At 39.4% G+C, this 18,158-nt stretch overlaps 2 protein-coding genes across 4 annotated transcripts; both read right to left on the bottom strand.

Moving 5' to 3' along the window:
* Nucleotides 1-10,684: 10,684 nt before the first annotated feature.
* Nucleotides 10,685-12,224, bottom strand: LOC124219116 (uncharacterized). Of its 3 annotated transcripts, none has more exons than XM_046626291.2 (4): nt 12,072-12,224; nt 11,653-11,802; nt 10,994-11,137; nt 10,685-10,832 (listed from the first exon to the last, which is right to left on the bottom strand). In XM_046626291.2, exons 1-3 carry the CDS (start codon nt 12,127-12,129, stop codon nt 11,001-11,003), a joined length of 345 nt encoding a protein of 114 aa, XP_046482247.1. In that variant the 5' UTR covers nt 12,130-12,224; the 3' UTR covers nt 10,685-10,832; nt 10,994-11,000. The 3 variants fall into 3 exon arrangements, with proteins under 3 accessions (XP_046482247.1, XP_046482245.1, XP_046482246.1); XM_046626289.2 differs by having other exon boundaries at nt 10,686-10,832; nt 12,000-12,198; XM_046626290.2 differs by having other exon boundaries at nt 10,687-10,832; nt 11,037-11,137; nt 12,000-12,197.
* A 3,326-nt stretch (nt 12,225-15,550) lies between these two features.
* On the bottom strand, nt 15,551-17,891 carry LOC124219115 (uncharacterized). The gene is made up of 4 exons (XM_069136090.1): nt 17,595-17,891; nt 16,645-16,884; nt 16,397-16,579; nt 15,551-15,868 (listed from the first exon to the last, which is right to left on the bottom strand). Exons 1-3 carry the CDS (start codon nt 17,647-17,649, stop codon nt 16,443-16,445), a joined length of 432 nt encoding a protein of 143 aa, XP_068992191.1. The 5' UTR covers nt 17,650-17,891; the 3' UTR covers nt 15,551-15,868; nt 16,397-16,442.
* Between the last annotated feature and the right edge of the window lie 267 nt (nt 17,892-18,158).

An 18,158-nucleotide genomic window follows, 5' to 3' on the forward strand; every position in this document is an offset into this window, starting at 1 on the left:
TCCTCAACCGTAAGTCGTTCGCTGCTTCAGATCCTTCATCGCACTCCCGGAGTTCCAATTGGTCTGGAAAAGATCATACAGATAAATTCTGGGGGCCAAAGATTTTTAGCTTAAAAAAGTATGGCTATTCGATTGGGATACTTGGTGGAAATTTTGGCAATTCTGAATAGTGCTGGAATTGTGTCTTTGATCCACTCTGTCAACGCAATTTGGCGAGAGGAATCGTTTGGGCGGGTTTGAATACGCTGCGAGCAACGAATCAAGATTTACAACGACAAAACCAAAGATTTTCTTCGTAATTTGTCCGTTGCTGCACAAATCCATAATTTGTTTTGGTATAATTTTGTGAAATATAGTCGATAGCATGATAATGAGACATTTGGAACATCGTAGGACCAGCAACTGAGGAAATACGAAAAAAATACGGAGAAAGTTTACGTTCTTCGCCTCTAATTACCAAGTTGCTGTTTGCGGTAAGTTGAGATAGTGCTGAATCATATTTCTCTTCGAAATGACGTCGTTATAGCGTTTGAGGCTGTTTATTTAGCTACTTTCCAGAATCGGCAAAACTATTTCTTAACACATCCGAACAGGTGAGCTCTCTCTTTTTTTTTAGTCAAAAAACTGTTTCACGAGAATTAATCTCTAGGACATAATTCATGAAATAACTTATCCCAGTATTCTTCCAAATTTCCGTACGAGCATTATGAAATATTTTCGTTTTTCAATGTGCGTCGCAAACTTTTTGTATCATAAACAAGTCCTAGGAGCCTGATTTAAATATTATGCAATATTAGTTCCTCTTGTAAAGAAAGAACGCTTCTCTCCGTAAAAATTGTTTCGATCTGTCTAGCTGTACGTATTAATTCTTAAAACCCTCTGTACGATATTTCCATTATCGACTTCGATGTCGCTACCAGCATTTCGTAATTGCGTTCGTTCAATCATGGAATGTTTTTCATCCGAATATCCTCAATCGGTTAGACTGCTAAATGTTTTTATCATTTCACAGCGAAGCTTGTCTGCAGTCGGAAAAGAAGAAAATCATTTTGATGGCGGAGGCTTCCGATTTAGGTTTCTGTTTTACCGACTTTCGTTACTTTTTCAAGGAGTTGACTTTTACCTTCGCAAATTCTGGGAGGGTAATTTTGCACGTTCGATGGTACGCGCGAAGATTACGCGTGACTTATCAGCAATGATTATCAAATCAGTATTACGGTTTGTTGATCTTATCAATGCCTGCATAATATGCTTTGATTCTCAATATTGACTCGTCGGACTTTGGAAGGATGGCTATCTCGATATTGTCAAAAATACGATCTTCAGTTTTATGTTTCGGCTGTAAAATTTCTGAATCTCGAATGAATTTGCAGATAAAATTTAAATACATCCATTTTCAAAGAGCCAACCTTGACATGAACGGGTTATTACAACAATGCTTTTTCTGCTAGGAAAGTTTACTGAATTCACTTACGAGATTTTGAAGATCGATAAAAATCTGGAACGGGTATACGCGAGTCTCTTTCAGCTTTCGCTTAAGTCGTCAGCATCCGTCAAATATACCGGAATATAAATACAGTGTAAGCTCATGCATGAAATAGAACGAAATAATTTCATAAATCGACCAAATATAATCGTACTTTCCGAACTCACGTTTGACCTTCGGAAGCTTTTCAAGCTCAAATTATACAGGAGACAAAATCCTTGGAGCTTGCTTCGGCGGGTCGTCTGAGCCCCGTAGGCACGTGCCTTAAATTTCATGTGACACGAAGTCTGTCGGGTATAGGTTTTTACTCAAAGCGGGTGAAGCGACGGGGAAAAAGTATTCCGAGATAAAATCAAGAAAGAAACGAGATGAAGCGTGAGAGACTAGAATGAAGGAAATTCATATACATAGAAAAGCTCCGAGTGACGTCGAGCATCCCGGCAGTGCCGTAAGCTCGGGTATTAAGGTTAACCCCCGGTGAGTTTTGGCCGAATATTCCCCGCGGCGACGTTGGAATATTAATATCACGGCGTTAAATATTTCGCTTGAATCCTGGGTGACTTTGAAGGCAGCGCTGCCTTGTGACGTTTGTGAAATAGCCCCGCATCATAATCCACTGCGAAATCGTCACAGAAACGAAAACGCGCTCCGCGGCTGCTTTCACTGTGTAACACTGAATAATCCAGAAGGTGAGTGGTAATTGCGGTATAATTTTTCCACCGGGAAGATCGCACACCGGCAAATTAACCGCTGCCCGATACTTATTTAGTGACAATTCTGCCCTTCGGCTGGTGTTGCGTACCTGACCCGAAAGCAGGTCGATGCTCACCGCCGTCGCTGATCTATCTTCTTCTCCTTCGGGAGTAAATCGAGAAAGAAAGATGAACTTTGCTCATGCAACGCGGATAAACGACGTGGAGAAATTTTGCTGGAACAAATAAAGCACAGTGTATGAACGCCGCCTCGTCATTTGCTTTTCTACCATAATTTCTGTGCTTGGTAAATTGCGCCGATAATTCTCAACTGCGCGTTGTCGGGTGTTGACATTGCCTCGTTACAGCGCCTCCGCTATTTCTAATTTAGAATCGTAGATAACTACTCGACACAGGCGTAAGGCATTGAAATATCTGTCGACTAGGCGACGTTAACCATGCATTTGCTTCGAGTCACGGGAAACATATAACCGAATGGAAACCCCCCGGCAGAGTTACAGTGACATAAAACACATCGTTCCACCGCCAGGAATACTTGATCATCTGGATACATAGTTACTATACGAATATGTCCGATGTGAATGTTTCCTACTTGAAAACGGGAGCACTCACCGTCTGTTATACTTTGCCTGAAAAATATCTTTCATACATTCAACCCACGGAATATTTAGCGTACGAAATGGAAAATTATTTCATCAAAAAAATACGGAGGCTGAAAATTCCTCTCACGTTTTCACCGTGCGTCAAGATGCTGCGTTTTAGGCTCCCTCTGAGCGTTTAAGGTTTGATCACAAAACGTCGACTCGTATGCGAGTGTTGCATGAATTCCCCGGAGTCTCCATCTTGCATTCACGGTGCTCAGAATGGTAAGTACCCAACAACAAGATGGAAAATAATACAAAAAATGTAAAAAGGTAAGCGTAATCAGCAATAAGCCGAGATGATGTTTCAGCGTTTCTTCGTCAAACAATTTGGCATTTCTCAAACTGAACGATTATTCGCGAATCAGTGCTTATACGTCTGATGACAATTTACTCTACGGTCGAAAATCAGCTGTAGGATAATTTTGTACTTACGGGTAATTCAGAGATCCGTAGCTCCGATTAATTCCACCCCATGTGGCTGCTCACAAGCCGGAAACAGTTAGTCCGACCACCCTGCAGTATCCGCTTCGCGTCCATCATGCAGCCTCAAATTTCCCCCAAGGATTTTCCTGCGTGGTTAATTCCCGCGGGTTTGATTATCAAGACTCTAATCGCGCGAAAAACGAGTAGAAAATCAAGATTCTTCCTCGCAACGTTTAAGTAGGAAATGATTTTCACGCTCGTATTATCTTTATTCCACCGTTGTTTTCGTAGCTGACGTTTTACTCGCACCGAGACCATCTGTCAACCCGTAAAATACGACAACGCAATCACCGTCTGGATGTATTTATCTCTCCACGGTTGGGTTCTCCAATTTTCTACGTGCAACTCGGAATGTTTTCCGAACGGCTATGCGATCAACCATCCACCGCAGTCGTCATTTACCTCATACTTACATGCCGTCGGTGTTTCACGGCGACATTTCTATTGGTTCCAGGATGTCTGTATTTCAAAAGCGTTTCCAACGAAGCTGTTCAATAACTCCTTGCGCCTGTACGACATGCGGGAACGAGCAGCGTGTGTTTGTTCGTTCGTTATTTTATTTTTAACAAACTAGTCGACGTTGACGACGATCGCGAAAATTCCCGATCTAACATCGTCTGCAAACTCGACCAGCAGAGTGTAATCGAAAAAAAGCTTTCACTCGTGTACACTGTAAAACAGCCGGATTCCACTCGGGGAACAAGACTGGGTCACAACTCGGGACTGATTAATTGCATTCCCTTGTACCCACATGTGTGTACCTACTCACTTTTCTTGGGCCCCCAGGTGGTTTCAGATTTTTGCGCGGATTGCCAACCGCGGTTTTCCGTGCAAGAAGAAAACGAGAAGCTTGTTGGCACTTCAAAGCTCAGTTTTTCAGCCCCTGAACAAGGGCCAAATCCCTGGGATTTATTAGGCGCCCGTTCTTCCTTGGCTTCGGAAATGAAGGTACTCTCCATGGCACACTACAGTGTTCAAACACGCACTCGGACTCTATATGGCACTGAACACACGTGTCTGCATGTAATTGAATCTACCTGCCTATCGTCAACAACAGCTGACAAGAGTTTTAAGTAATGCATAAGTTTGGCAAGAGATCGATCACTGGTACATGGATGTTGGAATGATATTTTAGAGCGAAACGCACGAGTTTGGCATATCCTCGGCTTTACCAGCGCGTTAACCAATCTCTCAAACTTTTCTCGAACCACTTGATACACCCGCATTGAAAATGATCTTAACGCTCGAGGGTGAGTGACGCGATGTCTTCGCTGTACTGAATACATCGGAGAACTACCATCGAGGAAATACGACGTGCGTACCGTGTGGTAGGAATGAATTCAAACCCGTTGGGAACATAGGATGGAAGGATGGCAGCTCGGTGGTGTAGCAGATTAATTTTTCATCCTGTCTAATGCCCAGGAACTTGTCCATTAGCCATGCTAACCGCTGTGATGTAGTCGGCATGGCTTGGCTCAGAGAAGGTTCATTTCGCTACAGTCACTTGTGGGACTTCGGAACGGTAATTAGCTAATGGACGTCGTTAAAGATTGCCTGTCAACAACCTCACCGTGATTCGATCCGGCGCGGAAATGTGTTTTGGAAGTTTGGTTATCCCAGATTCGCTTTCGTTACCATGTTTTTTTTTTTTTACTTTTTACTACGTCCCGATAATCGTCACGTACAGAGGGTGGAAACAATGTTCGGACGGAATTAGGGAGACTGTTTCTCCGGGTTCGAGATCCTAAATCATGATCAACAGTTGAGTAAATTTATCAAAGTGAGATTAAGCGGTATTAGAGTAGGGTGAGACTCGAACCACGACGAAGATCTGACCCTTGCTATTCGCGAGAATATTATATCAGCACGAAATGGCAAACTTCTTCGTTCCTTGGCCCTCTCGGATGATGATAATGGTTTGTAACAGGCTAATCGAATCACGCCTCGTTGTCGAGTAGTCTAAATAAAACGTAAAATCGTTTCGTTCCCGGTGTAATTTCGGTATTTCCAGCCCTGCGGATCGATTCCCAGCAGCGCTTCTTATTCGCTATCCTCAAAGTTTCACGTACCGGAAGTTTTTTCACCGAAAAGTTCTGAGATGGGGAAAAGACGGAAGGTTCAACGATCTATCAAAAGTTTCCATTCAACATATCACGTCGATCTATCTATTTATTATATTATTATACACGTACCCGCCTCTCGAAGAGTCGAAAATTTTTTTACACGATTTATCGAATGTAGGTGAATACAAAGCTTTTCTTTCTAACGGGACAAGAACTCATTGCCCGCTATTGTTGCGATACGGTTGCGCGGTTTTACAAACATTCGGGGACTTTCGTCATTTTTAACACGACGGCTTAAGAGATGATAGAAAACGGGAAATCAGGGAAATTTTTCTTATCTTTCGAACGTGAAACATGTGAAAATTTATAACAGTTTATTTATCAAATTGCTGGGAAGAACAAGCCGTGGTGAGTTTGTTCGGGATCCGTAAGGCGATGAACATCACGATGCTCAATCTTAATCGTGACTCACATTTTTATTCTCTGCTTTGTTTCGCCCCGTGCAGCGACGTCAAGATTCTAGTCGAGGTGAAAAATACGAGGAAAATTGTCTCCCCTGATCTCGCGGTAATGGTCCAGGCGCCGGCAGACAAACAGGCAAGCAGGCAGGCACGCAGGTGGGCTATGGGAGTTAATATTGATCCAAAACCCGGGAACCTGGGTTCGAACCACGCCTCGACTGTGGTTACCTTGCCACTTCACCTGACAGCGACGTCCTCCTTTGTCCAGCTGTCCTCGGAAAATGGAATTCGACTCAGATTTGACTCGGGAAAACCATTTCGAACCGGAACAGCCTCCGCCCAGTTCTATTATGGCGTTCGAAAATTCGGTGCGTGTCAAACTGTCGAACGGTTTTTCGTTTTCGATAGTTTCATGGGATTCATTCGTTTTATGCTTCCTGAATTTATGCGAATCGCACGGGGTATCTATTTCGAAATATCAAAGACAGATCGAAGTCCCGACCTATAGTTAAAAATTACCATTCGATCCGCGTGATTTCATCGTCGAAGACAAACGCAGCGAATTATTTCATAATTTATAAATTTACTGCACGTGTGTTTTTGTCAGACGATCGATTGCGGAAAACTTTTTCTTCTTCTTGTCGCGGGGATTACTCCGCAAAAATTAGACAGGTCCGGGATCAATGCGGGAGACATTTGTTCCTGTAACTATGTAGATATATGGGTAATTCCATTGAACTCTATATTTCTGATTTTGTTTAAAGGATTTTCTGCAATTGTCTCAACTATGACACAGTGCCTTCAATTTTTGACAGATTTTTTACTTAACTGCTCAATTGTTTATAAATACCTCATGTGATTTTGAAAATGACTTGTTCTAAAATTTACAAAAACCGTATTTTTTTCCAAATATTTCAAGACCGAGCCCATGATGGATAGATTTGTTGATATTTTTTTTCAACACTATCAATTTTTTTTGTCAACTAAAACATTGTTTGACCGGTTTGAAAATTCCCAAAAAATGTTCCGTATGCTCGTGTGTTGGGAATCTGTTGGGTTCCATTCCAACTGTTTCATATTTGCAACAATTGCAGAAAAAAATTCAAACGAAATGAAAAATGGTGAAGATCAGACGTTGGTCCGGTTCGCATGGAATTCCTCACACACACACGAGCTGTGACAGAATTTACCTTGCAACGATAAGGTTTCCTGCAAGCGAATAAGTACCGGAAAGCTCGGTGACCGTTACATCGAGAATTCGACTTCGCTTTTGATCCGCTATGTTGATATTGTGACTGGACAATCGCTGTTTGATCACTCTGGAAATGAAACGTGAATCTCCAATGACAGCTCGACGTTAATTAATCGTCGAAGCTTTGGACGGTGCAGCTAATTGACGACGAAAAAGACCGGGAATTAATTAAACAGCGAACGCACGTTGCTGATTTGTAATTTCTAATCGAAGTTTATTAATTTAGATTTAACGTTAATTCCAACGAGTGCAGCGTCAGATTCGGCAATGCTTGCAATTTCAGGCAAAACTGCCGACTATATATTTATTATCGATCGATCTAATTCTAACTAATCAACTACTGCACGCCGCGGTAATGCCTGATCAAATATTTGCGTTCAATCTAATTTCGGTAGCTCTCACTTTCATCGTTGCACACGAGCTTGATTTTAATTAACGACGTGAAACTTCCGGCACCCTACCATAACATTCGTTAAGATAATTCAGGGGGCGAAACGCTCACCTGTTTTTAAGCCTAATACCCGTGAAAGTTTCATATTCGTAACTTTGAAAAATGTCTGTCTAATTGGGCAGGAGAAAGGCGATGCTGTGATTTATCGGGATGCCTTTGAAAGGGGATTTTTTCCTCCATCCGAGTTTTGAAAGAAACAAACTTTGAACGCACGATCGGATGATCTATATATCGGGTGAAAAAATACCCATCTTCGTTGAAAGTTCTCCCCCATTTCAGCATAATACGGCTGGAAATTTCGTTAGCAATATTTTGTTTTCTTCTTCGTTGACTGTTCTTCCACAAACTTGTTTGTTTCAATTTTATTTAATTTTTATTTTCACATTTTCCACCCTCGGATGAATCGCCTGATCGCCGGGTGAAAAAATTTTACACAATTTTTTTATTTTTGTTCACATCATTATTTACAAATAACGATGTGATTCCTTTTGACACTGGACTGCGTATCGAGTGTTCGAAATATCGAACGCACTTGCCTATGAATTTCTTTTCTTTTCTCTTCTTACAGTCTGGTGGACTCTCAATGTTTGAAAACGTACCAAATGTAAAGGCTCGTTTCTTATAACGAGGGTCGGTACCGAAGAAATTGGTAAAAAGTAACAAGGAAACGGTACCAAAGATTTCTCTTTCGAATGTATAAAAGTAAAAAAGTTGTATCGAAAAGTTTTGACCCTTCGCCTCATCCAATACGCGAATCCAATTTCAATCCTGACACCAATGGGCTTGCTTTCTCTTAACAAAAAAAAAAAAAAAACGTTTTACGTGTTTCAGAAATTGTAAGAAAATGTGACGTTCAAGCCAACATTTAGCAGGATTATAGCTGCAAACACAACATATTCTAGCTAAATTTTTTTAATATCAGTATAATATAGTAACCACTATTGACCGTTTTAAAAAAAGGTAGTAAGATAATTAAATGGGCATCGCGATTACGTATCGTGATGTGAAACTAAAGGAAAAGGGTAGAAAAAGGTCCGATGTAGACAATTTTTAAAACAAGTAGAAGATGTAAAAAAAAAAAAAAAAAAAAGAGTCGCGACGATAGCCGACTCCCACGCAAATTAATATTGTGCAAAACTTTGCTCAGGTGGCTAATGGAGCGCGATTATCCTCCGCGTTTGTCGCTCTGGTAAATATCGAAAAGCTTCGGGTGAAATTTTAAATTGATGGCTGGGGGGCGGTCAGAACGGTTACCGCAAAGGGGAGGATCGCTAACGTCACAGACCTTATCTCCAGGACAAACTTCGGCTCACTCGCGGGGCCAACTTTACGCCTTCGTGGATCTTCGAGGCCCTAATTGGGCTTTGATAAAGCACTCGAAAGCTAACGGGTGATCATAATCGTTAGGGTAGTGGAGGAAACGGCTCGCGGTTCGCGGAAAATTTTCAAAAACCGTACCGATTTTCGCACGGAGGGATGAGCTTTGAGAATGATTTTTCCCCCGTTGTTTTCATTGCATTTGCAAAGTGCAAATACTGCGACGAAGCGAAGCGATGCAGACTTGGACGGATTTGGAGAGACAGACAGAGACGGCTCGCTTAATGCTCGACGAATCCAAAGTTGGTCCTTCGGATCTGGAAGTTGGCCAGTTGATATCACCCAGTTGCTGAAACCACCGCGCTTCAATGGCTTAGCGTTTTCAATGATTAAATGCGACGGCACTCCGGCTATTCATACAACCCATGCATGCATAAACGTATCCCGTATACGTACAACGCCTCCGATTCCTCAGAAATTCCGGAAACGTTTCGGAGATAATTAATTCCCCATTGAATTGAACCGTGTAGTGCGGTACGTCTATTGCAAATTTTCAATCGAATTATAGGTGAAATCCGATGAAATGGAATTGCAGTAAGACGCGAAACGAGACGACATGAAAAGACAGCAGACATCGTTCGTTTCTGATGCGGAAAAATCGCACTTTTATGCATGCCGTTCCCTCGCAGAAAGTGCAATTCGTTATTTATTGCCCGGCGGACTACTGTTCGTTAGTTTTAATCGCGACTTTACGTGGATATATATATTTACATATATAATACGAATGGAGTCAGCTCGAGGGTGAGCTGATCCGGAAACATGGAATCAGACAGTCGGTTAGTTGCCAGAAAGAGAAAGAGGGAGAAGAAAGAGAGGAGAATAAAACCACAGCGGGAACATGAAAGAAAAGAAGAAAAAATATACCGATGCTGGAGGAACGTTCCATGAGCTTGTGTAACGTGTCTAATGTAAGTACTTACGCACTCTACGAGTCTTGACACGAACATTCGTGGGAGCCAGAATTCATGAACTCAACTCTAGTTGGCAGTAGAAGTGGCGTTACAGTTTCTTTTATCTTTATTCACTCTTCGTTGTAGAGTATTTTATTTTGTAAATTCTATCTCTGGAATTGTTTTATTTTCAGTAAAAAGTAGTCTAATTTTTTTTTTACCGGTAAGTATTCAAGGTTTCGTTGCGTTCGATCCGTTTCATTGATTATTACTTTGATTTTATTAAGTGATTACAAATCAGACGCGTATGAAATAAAAGCCAAGATATTCTGGGTCGAGTCACCGGATTTTCATGTCGCGTATTGCAAGTAAAGTTTTTTCGATGAGGCGAGAATATTTTTTGCAACTGATTTATGGACGCCATACGATCGATATCGGCATACGATTTGTCGATCGGTAGGAAATTAATTGATTCGGCCGAGCAGCACCTTTTACTGTTTTTTTTTTTTTTTTCTTATCTTTGACACGCGCGATTCGATTTTATCGTGAAATGTTCAATCAACGAATGCGAAGTAACCTTCAGGTGAAATTAATTTTGCGTAAGCAAATCGAATCGACTGCTGACCAGCCGGATTGTGCTGATCGGTTCAGGTTCAACAGTGATAACAAAAGATGTGAAGTAAATGCCAAGAATTTGTGAATAGTGAAACTGTAACTTGGTTGTAAATTTGGATTTTCAAAACGTTTTTTTTAAGTCGGATTGATTTCGTTTGAAAAAATTGCAGCTTTGAATCATTTTGCAATAATCGACGAAATGATCCGCTATTAATTTTGATCGATTTCGCTGAAACAGTTCGAGGAAAATACTTGTCAATTTTATCAAATCCTTTATTAGACAGTCAAATACAGTGAGGCACGATTAACGCGTGCGAAAAATCCAAACACAGTATGGCTTGGTTTAGAAGACGATCTTGGATTCCAGTATTTATAAGCGTTTAGAACCGTCTACGACCTGAAATTAAAAAAAAAATTTTCGTTGCAATATATTGTCTTCATTGCTGTTTGTTAATTTATTTATTTTTTTTTTTTTCATCAACGGTTAATCGAAATTTCGGCCTTTCATTATTTTCGATATTATTATTGTTTACGTTATCAATTACGAGTGCTTCGCACCTCGTGCTCAACGCATGGAATGGTGGAAGCTACTTGGTCTTACAATTTTATCTCCAGCTTCGAGATCTATGTTTTCTGCGAAATCTTGGAGAGCCGCTGTGATGTCGTCCAGCAGCTTCGCGACGTTATTGAAACCGATCTTCTCTGTGGATTGACATTCAAAATTCGTCGATTACTCGTGAATGATATTTTCAAATGGTTTGTGATCGGTTAAAACCAAGGAGCCTCGATTCGTATGGAAATCAAACGAATTATTTGAATTCATCAACGTTCATGTCGAGCGGTTTCCATCGATTTCCGCCTTATTATCTGTGAATTCCTGTTAATTCACCGTAATTATCAGTAATTTTCGAATCGGCAGAATCGATGAAAATCATCCGGAGCGCTGGGAAACGATTATAAATAAATTGAAACCACTCGACAAGAATAAAAGAATAAAATAGAATGTCAACCATTTTACTCACTGAGAAAAATTTCATTTGTTACAGTAATTAAAAGAATTCAGTAAAACGGGTATCGTTTGAATATTGTTGGATTTTCAATTATTTCGCTTACGTCGATTGACTTTCCGTCGTTTAAAAAAATATTCCAGTAATTTGTGTTCCCTTGATTTCCAAAATTCACGGCTCCCTTGAGTGCCGAATGCAGTAATAACTCACCGGCAAAGTCATGAATGCGAATCAGGCACTTGTTAATGGCGTTCGTAAGGTCTTGAATCTTGCTAATCACCAAGGACTGCAAATCTTTGCGAGTTGAGGTCTGCTTCTCCCTCATGGGAATTAGGGGCGTCACTGCGACATGTTCCGTACCTGGAACCAGGCGAACATATGGATAAATCTTACCGCGTCAACTCTGTAAAAAGCAGCTCTGATATCTTTCGTTGTATATTTTAATTTTTTTTTTTCTTCAATTATTATTATAATTTTCATTATTTTATTCAGTCTTTTCAACCGATCAATTCCTCCCCTAATTTCATGCGCAGAAATATCGACCATGTTTTCGTTACCCCCTTTATGGCTAGCGAGTTTTTGGTGTTTCGAGTGGAGACCGGTTGAGATTTTGTTCGAATTGGCATCACCTTGTGCTTGAAGCACCGCGAGGCACAAAACGACGGAGCAGATTATCAAGAGTCTCATATTTATTCCTGTACGAGTTGCTGCTGCCTCCTTATTCTCTCACTTAACTCTGACGACTGAACCGACTTTTATCAAACCTTGCGGTTTATTATACCGTTCGACGTTTCGATGGCGGTGCTAGACCCGTCAGTTTTTAACGCACCGGAACCGTTCGGTTGTAAATTCAATTATTGCAAATTGTGTAGTTCGATAAAGAAGTCAAATATTAATCAGCGAAAATTCGTTTCAATAATATATATATATTGTTATTATCGATCAAAAGCAAAAATTCATCGGATATAAGTTTTCCCTATAAACCACCCGTCTGCATTGTGACGTATGAGAGCGAAAGTAAACCGTGTTTCAGGGTATTCGGGGTGAAAAAGTCTACGACACTTACTTGTGTTTGGAATTAGCAAGTGACAATAAATAAATCTTTGTTGTTAACCCTTTAATTTAACTTTAAAACGATACTTTTTAAAAACAGAGTTTTCCAATTTTCATACCCAAATGAAAAGCTTTTCAAATGATGTTATCGAGGGAAAACTATTTTTAGTGTGCGGTATTATTGTACAAATTATTTCAGGATTTTTAAATTGAAATTGAAGAGGATATTTAAAAAAAAGTAGCTGTTTCGTCGTTGCAGCAAATATGCCTTAAGCCTCGAACACATGATCTGCGGAGCTTGGCGTTCGGCACACGAGGAGTGCTTAATCAGGGTGCACCACCACCAGCGGCGGCAAAAACTCGCGGTTTTTGCGGCGCTCGTTAAACAGAGGAATTAATTTTTCAACCTGCGTGTTTCCCAGCAGTGGCGAACCCTCGTTTGCAGTAAAACAATGTGGCATAGCCATGGCGTAGAGGCACACTCGGTCACGTGCCAAAGAGCAACCAAGAAACGGCAAATAGCGGTCATCCATCCCACTCCAGGTCAGTCGATTTACTCTTCTTACAGTCGGCCGGTGCCAATTTTTGCAAACTGCATCAGCCCGGGTGATGAAAAAAGAGCCGGCGCCGAGGGAAATGGAGCCTCGAATTTCGGCAGTGATCGAAAAAAGGAATTAACTTGACGCCGATACTGCAGATTGGTGTAGAATTATGCAAATGTCGATTTTTTGTCTCGAATAAGTATCGTAAATCCAAAGATTTTAGGAAAACACATGGCTCAGATTTATTAGGGTGATTTCTATTTTGAGCTTTTTCAAATTTTAAGTCGGACACTGTCGAGATTAATATTAAATTAGTAAATAAAAATCTACTCCAAAGCACAGATTTATATCTCAGTTCTAAATCCTCTCTTCAAAGGTCTGCGAAGTTTGCAATTTAAAATACACATATTTTTACTCAACTTTCAGTATATATTTAGTCGCCGGACGAATTGTTTGCAAAACAAATCTGTTACTTTGAGAAATCAGCGAGCATTGATTTGAGGTTTTCTACGTCAGTTGTACCCGATTAGAATTTTACTTTTTTGTGATTTTGATATCAGAGGACAATCGACACGATCAAATCATGAAATCAATTCACGATGCTGATGTTAATTTTCATCAAATGTAGATATAATTTGTATATTTTGAACGGCAAACTTCACAGACCTTGCGAGAGGGTTAATCAATGGATGAGACAGAGACGCGTGCTTTTGAGGAGATTTCGATTTATTTATTTTGGAACCCAATTTCGGTGACGTTTTCCAATACGGTTGAAACTCATGTGCATCTCGAGAAGAAATAAATTGTTATTTCCATTCTATTGTGATCGGTTTCTGCGACATATAACGATCCCCTTGACGCGGCAAATATAATCCAGAGGTTAAGCAACGACGTCTAAGAGGACGTTTTTAACAATCCTCTCACGAGTTTGCACCCTCGTTACGCGTCGATTCGATTTAAGGCTGGCGGTACTGACATCGAGTGGTGAAAGTCAGCGTTCGGTCAGCCATACAGACTATTCGGTATAAGCCTGCGGCGACGGAAAAGCGTTGTAATTATACCCAGTCGAGATATATTTTGGGGTTTGATGGAATCCAGTGTTGGGCAAAATTGTAATAAAAAATTAACAATTACAAATCACTAAGGATAATTTTTAATGACATTGAATTTCATTAAAATTATTTTCAGTAATAATAATTGAATCGGAGTTCAGTGAAATTACTTTTGATAATTGTATTTGACTCAGAGTCCATCGAAATTATTTCCAGTAATTGTAATTGAATTGGGTTTCATTAAAATTACATTGAGTAATTTGAATTTAATCAAAGTTTATCAAAATTACTTTCAGTGATTGGAATTTAATCAGAAATCATTTCAATTATCCTCAGTGATTGTAATTAAATCAGACATTATTAAAATTCTTTTGAGTAATTGTAAACCACACGATGTGGTCCAATTGAATTTTTTTCTCTAACGTTATTCCTGTGAAATAATAACAAATAGACAAATAAATTTACTCCGTTTTTGGAGTATTCAAATGGTGTGATCGGAACGAGTCTTTTACAGTCAATATGTGAATGGGCTATGGTTATCAAAGTTTTTTGGGTAGCTGATCAAGGATTTCACATTACTTTGAAAAATTAATTTGTTTAAATAATTTCCTCGACCAGTCAATGTGAATATGTAAGCTCCATGAAGTTCTCGATGTTTTCGGAATTTGAAATTATGTTGAGAATTCGACATTACGTTTCCAAAGGTAATTTGTTGAAATAAATTATGAAAAACAATTGAAATTTGAAAAAAAAACATAATCATTTCCATTAATTGTAATGGATAACAGAAAAATTACAATTGTTCCAAGTAATTGTAATTAGTAGCAAAAAAATTGCAATTTTTTCAAGTAATTTTAATTGACAACAAAAAAATTACAATTATTTCGAGTAATTGTAGTTGATAATCATAAAATTACAATTGTTTATACTAACTGTAATTGGTAAATCAAAATTTATAATTATTTCCCGCAATTGTAATTAGTTACTAAATATTACAGTTATTCACAGTAATTGTAATTTACGGGTAATGAAATGACGAAAGTAATTTCTGCTGCCCAATTCTGATGGAATCGGGGAGATTCAAGAAAAGCGACAAATCCTGGATCGAGGCTCTGAATTTACGTCTCTTTATTTATTTCGCGTCACGATAAGCACATTTTATTACTTTCGTGGTATTAAGATTGGTGAAAAACAATTTTAATTTCACGAAATGCCTGTAATTCATATTTAATTGAATAAATATTGAATGTGACTTTGCAAGGATAACAGTATTGTAGCTCTACACAAATATACGATATCATAAATAATATAATAATTTCTCTTTCATAAAAGGAACACATTTATTATGAGAGAGAGAGAGAGTGAGTGATGTTCTGGTATATGGACGAGGTACTAAAAGACATTAAATAAAAATAAAAATTGGAAGGACGTTCGTGGAATATCAATCAAATTTTTTAGAAATATCTTCAGATTCGCATTTTATTCTCTTTCAAAATTTGCTGCAACTCTACTGTATATATAGGTGATTCCGTGCGAACCAAAGCAACGTTTCACCTGCACCATTTTCGATTTCGTTCAAAATTTGTTCTGCAATCGTCCCAACGCTAAAACGGTACCCTAATTTTTTCAGATTCATTTTAGAAAACGTTTTTTCCAAAATCACTTGAATATCTATAAATAATTAAACAGTTGAATAAAATATCTGTCAAAAAAAACAAAAAAAAAAAAAAAAAAAACGGAACCGTTTAAGAGACTGGAAAATTGCAGAAAATTTCGCATGATGGAATTCGAACTAAGTTTCTAACAGAACGTAAAACTGTCCGAGAAAGCCAAAAGTGTACGCATAGTAACGTTATGTTAAGAAACATTCTTAATTTATCGCGCTTCGCTATCAGTAACGGTTAAAAGTTTTATAGATTTGCCGATAGAAGCGGGGATTAAACATGAAATCCAAATTCCCCGTCCAGATTAAATAACCCTCAACGTTTGGCGGGCGATAAAATTTCCGCCAGGTAAGCCAGACTCTCGTTGACAAGTGTACGCCGGTGAAAAAGGTAAAAAATAATTAATATTTGCCAAAACGTTTCAACGACGTCGTTACCCGATCAACGGTGTCGGACTTTTTCGTATACTACACAACGGGATCAGGGTAAACCGAACCGTGTGGTTGACAATAATTGCCGTCGCATCGATATCGTTCTCGTGTGTATATAATCGTCGGGTTCATATTCGAAACGATTTATTGGTACGCGATTTGATACATGGTTAAAGTAGATAATATAAGCAACGCATCGTCGGTCGTTGGCCGATGTTACATTTCTTTAACTGCCGTCGACGTTTCTCACAGCAGCGATTAAGCTCGCCGATTTGTCGATTTCGTCCGGCGAGTCCTGACAGGTTCCTCGTGATCGAAGGACCTTCGGAAGTTCTTGCGCACGAATTTCCTCACCTCGTCAACGAGGGACGCTAGATTATAAAATCCGTAGTCTTCTGTGTACGATGAAAAGCGGAAGTTAATTATTACCGATCTTACACGAGCCCAAAGATCCACTTACTCAGCGAATCTCTCATCTGTACGAGACTGTCCATCGCGTAGGACTTGAAGTCTTCCATGAAGGATTCGGCCGTCCTGGTCAGGACTTTTATCTGTTGGCTCAAGCCCCTTGTCCACGGATCGATGTCGGCTTCCAAATCGTTGCCGAAACCGAATATCCGGTGTCCGGGTTCGGTTTTATCCACCATTATATTCGACCGATCGTTGTCATCGTAGACGTGATAATTTGTTTTGTACTCAGCTGTGTTACAGAAATTATATCGATTGTATATAAATTGAGATGACTATTTTTTTTTTGTTGGCCAATATGTAATCCATAAAAAATTCCTATCACTCTCTCTCTCTCTCTCTGTTGGCTGTACTTGCACCTTTCAACTTTGTTCCAATGCGCATAAGACAGAATTTATTGTATTCTTTTTCAGCACTAACTACCATATAATTAGCATTAACTGTACTCTTATTTTCTTCTAAATATACTCGATTTTAATTTCAGCTTGCGAATGGCTTGCCAAGGTACAACAAATAAATCAAATCAAATCATTACAATATAATTTCATACTTCTTTAAACTTGAACAATAAAATAACGTTCTGATCCAATCTAATAATCCCTTTGTAGCTGTTTTTATTCTTAGCTATAACTGCGTCGCTTCTTTACTCCTAAAATTGTTCTACATTTTTTTTATTCCTATATTTCCCTGCTATCTTTTTATAATTTCCACATTTTCTGGCAGACGTAGATTATTCTTCTGTATCCGACTACGATTTTATCATCATCCGATCCCGCTATAGAAATATCGTAACGAACACGCTACCGACCGTCCATGTCTCTTTCTCTGTATAAGATCTATAAAGTAACGAAATTTTCAAGAACCAAAGAGAAGCAAATAAAATTTGACGTTTCTTCTTCACTCTTCCGGAAAGAGCAGAGGATATTGGTTGATACAACTTACCTTCGACTTGAGAGAGGGCGACGCATAAAGCAACGGTAGCGAATAAGATCTTCATTTTCGGTGATGGGAAGGGAGGGAAAAAGGAATGACGAAAGAAGGAAAGAACGAGTCCCTTTCCCCCGAATTCGAAGCGTTTCCGATACACCCGGCACTCGGTTCTTCCGGTCCCTCGCTATTATCGTTATTTATATACGGATACTTGTTTATCGTTGTAAAATAAATCAGGTACGTCCGGTTTGCGATACAGTTGATTACGTGTGTTTCAAATCTCGCACTGCAGACTAAGCCGCGAGTCGAATACGCCGGGTCTTTTAATACGTTTATAGCCGGTATCACGTTTCTGACTATCCAAGCAATATGACTAATTGCCAATGGAAATTGACCGATAAGTAGATCGGTTCTGATTTACAACCTAATTTTTACTTCCATCAATCATTTCCATTGCAATTATACTTTTCAACTCCTACGGTTGACGGGTCGATTCTTTCACGCGTTATCGCGCAGCTGCTGTAATTATTCAATCTTTAATTTCAACCTTCACATCCACAGCTCCTAAATCAGTAA

Source organism: Neodiprion pinetum, chromosome 5, assembly GCF_021155775.2.
Source record: "Neodiprion pinetum isolate iyNeoPine1 chromosome 5, iyNeoPine1.2, whole genome shotgun sequence".
Taxonomy (NCBI): Eukaryota; Metazoa; Arthropoda; class Insecta; order Hymenoptera; family Diprionidae; genus Neodiprion; species Neodiprion pinetum.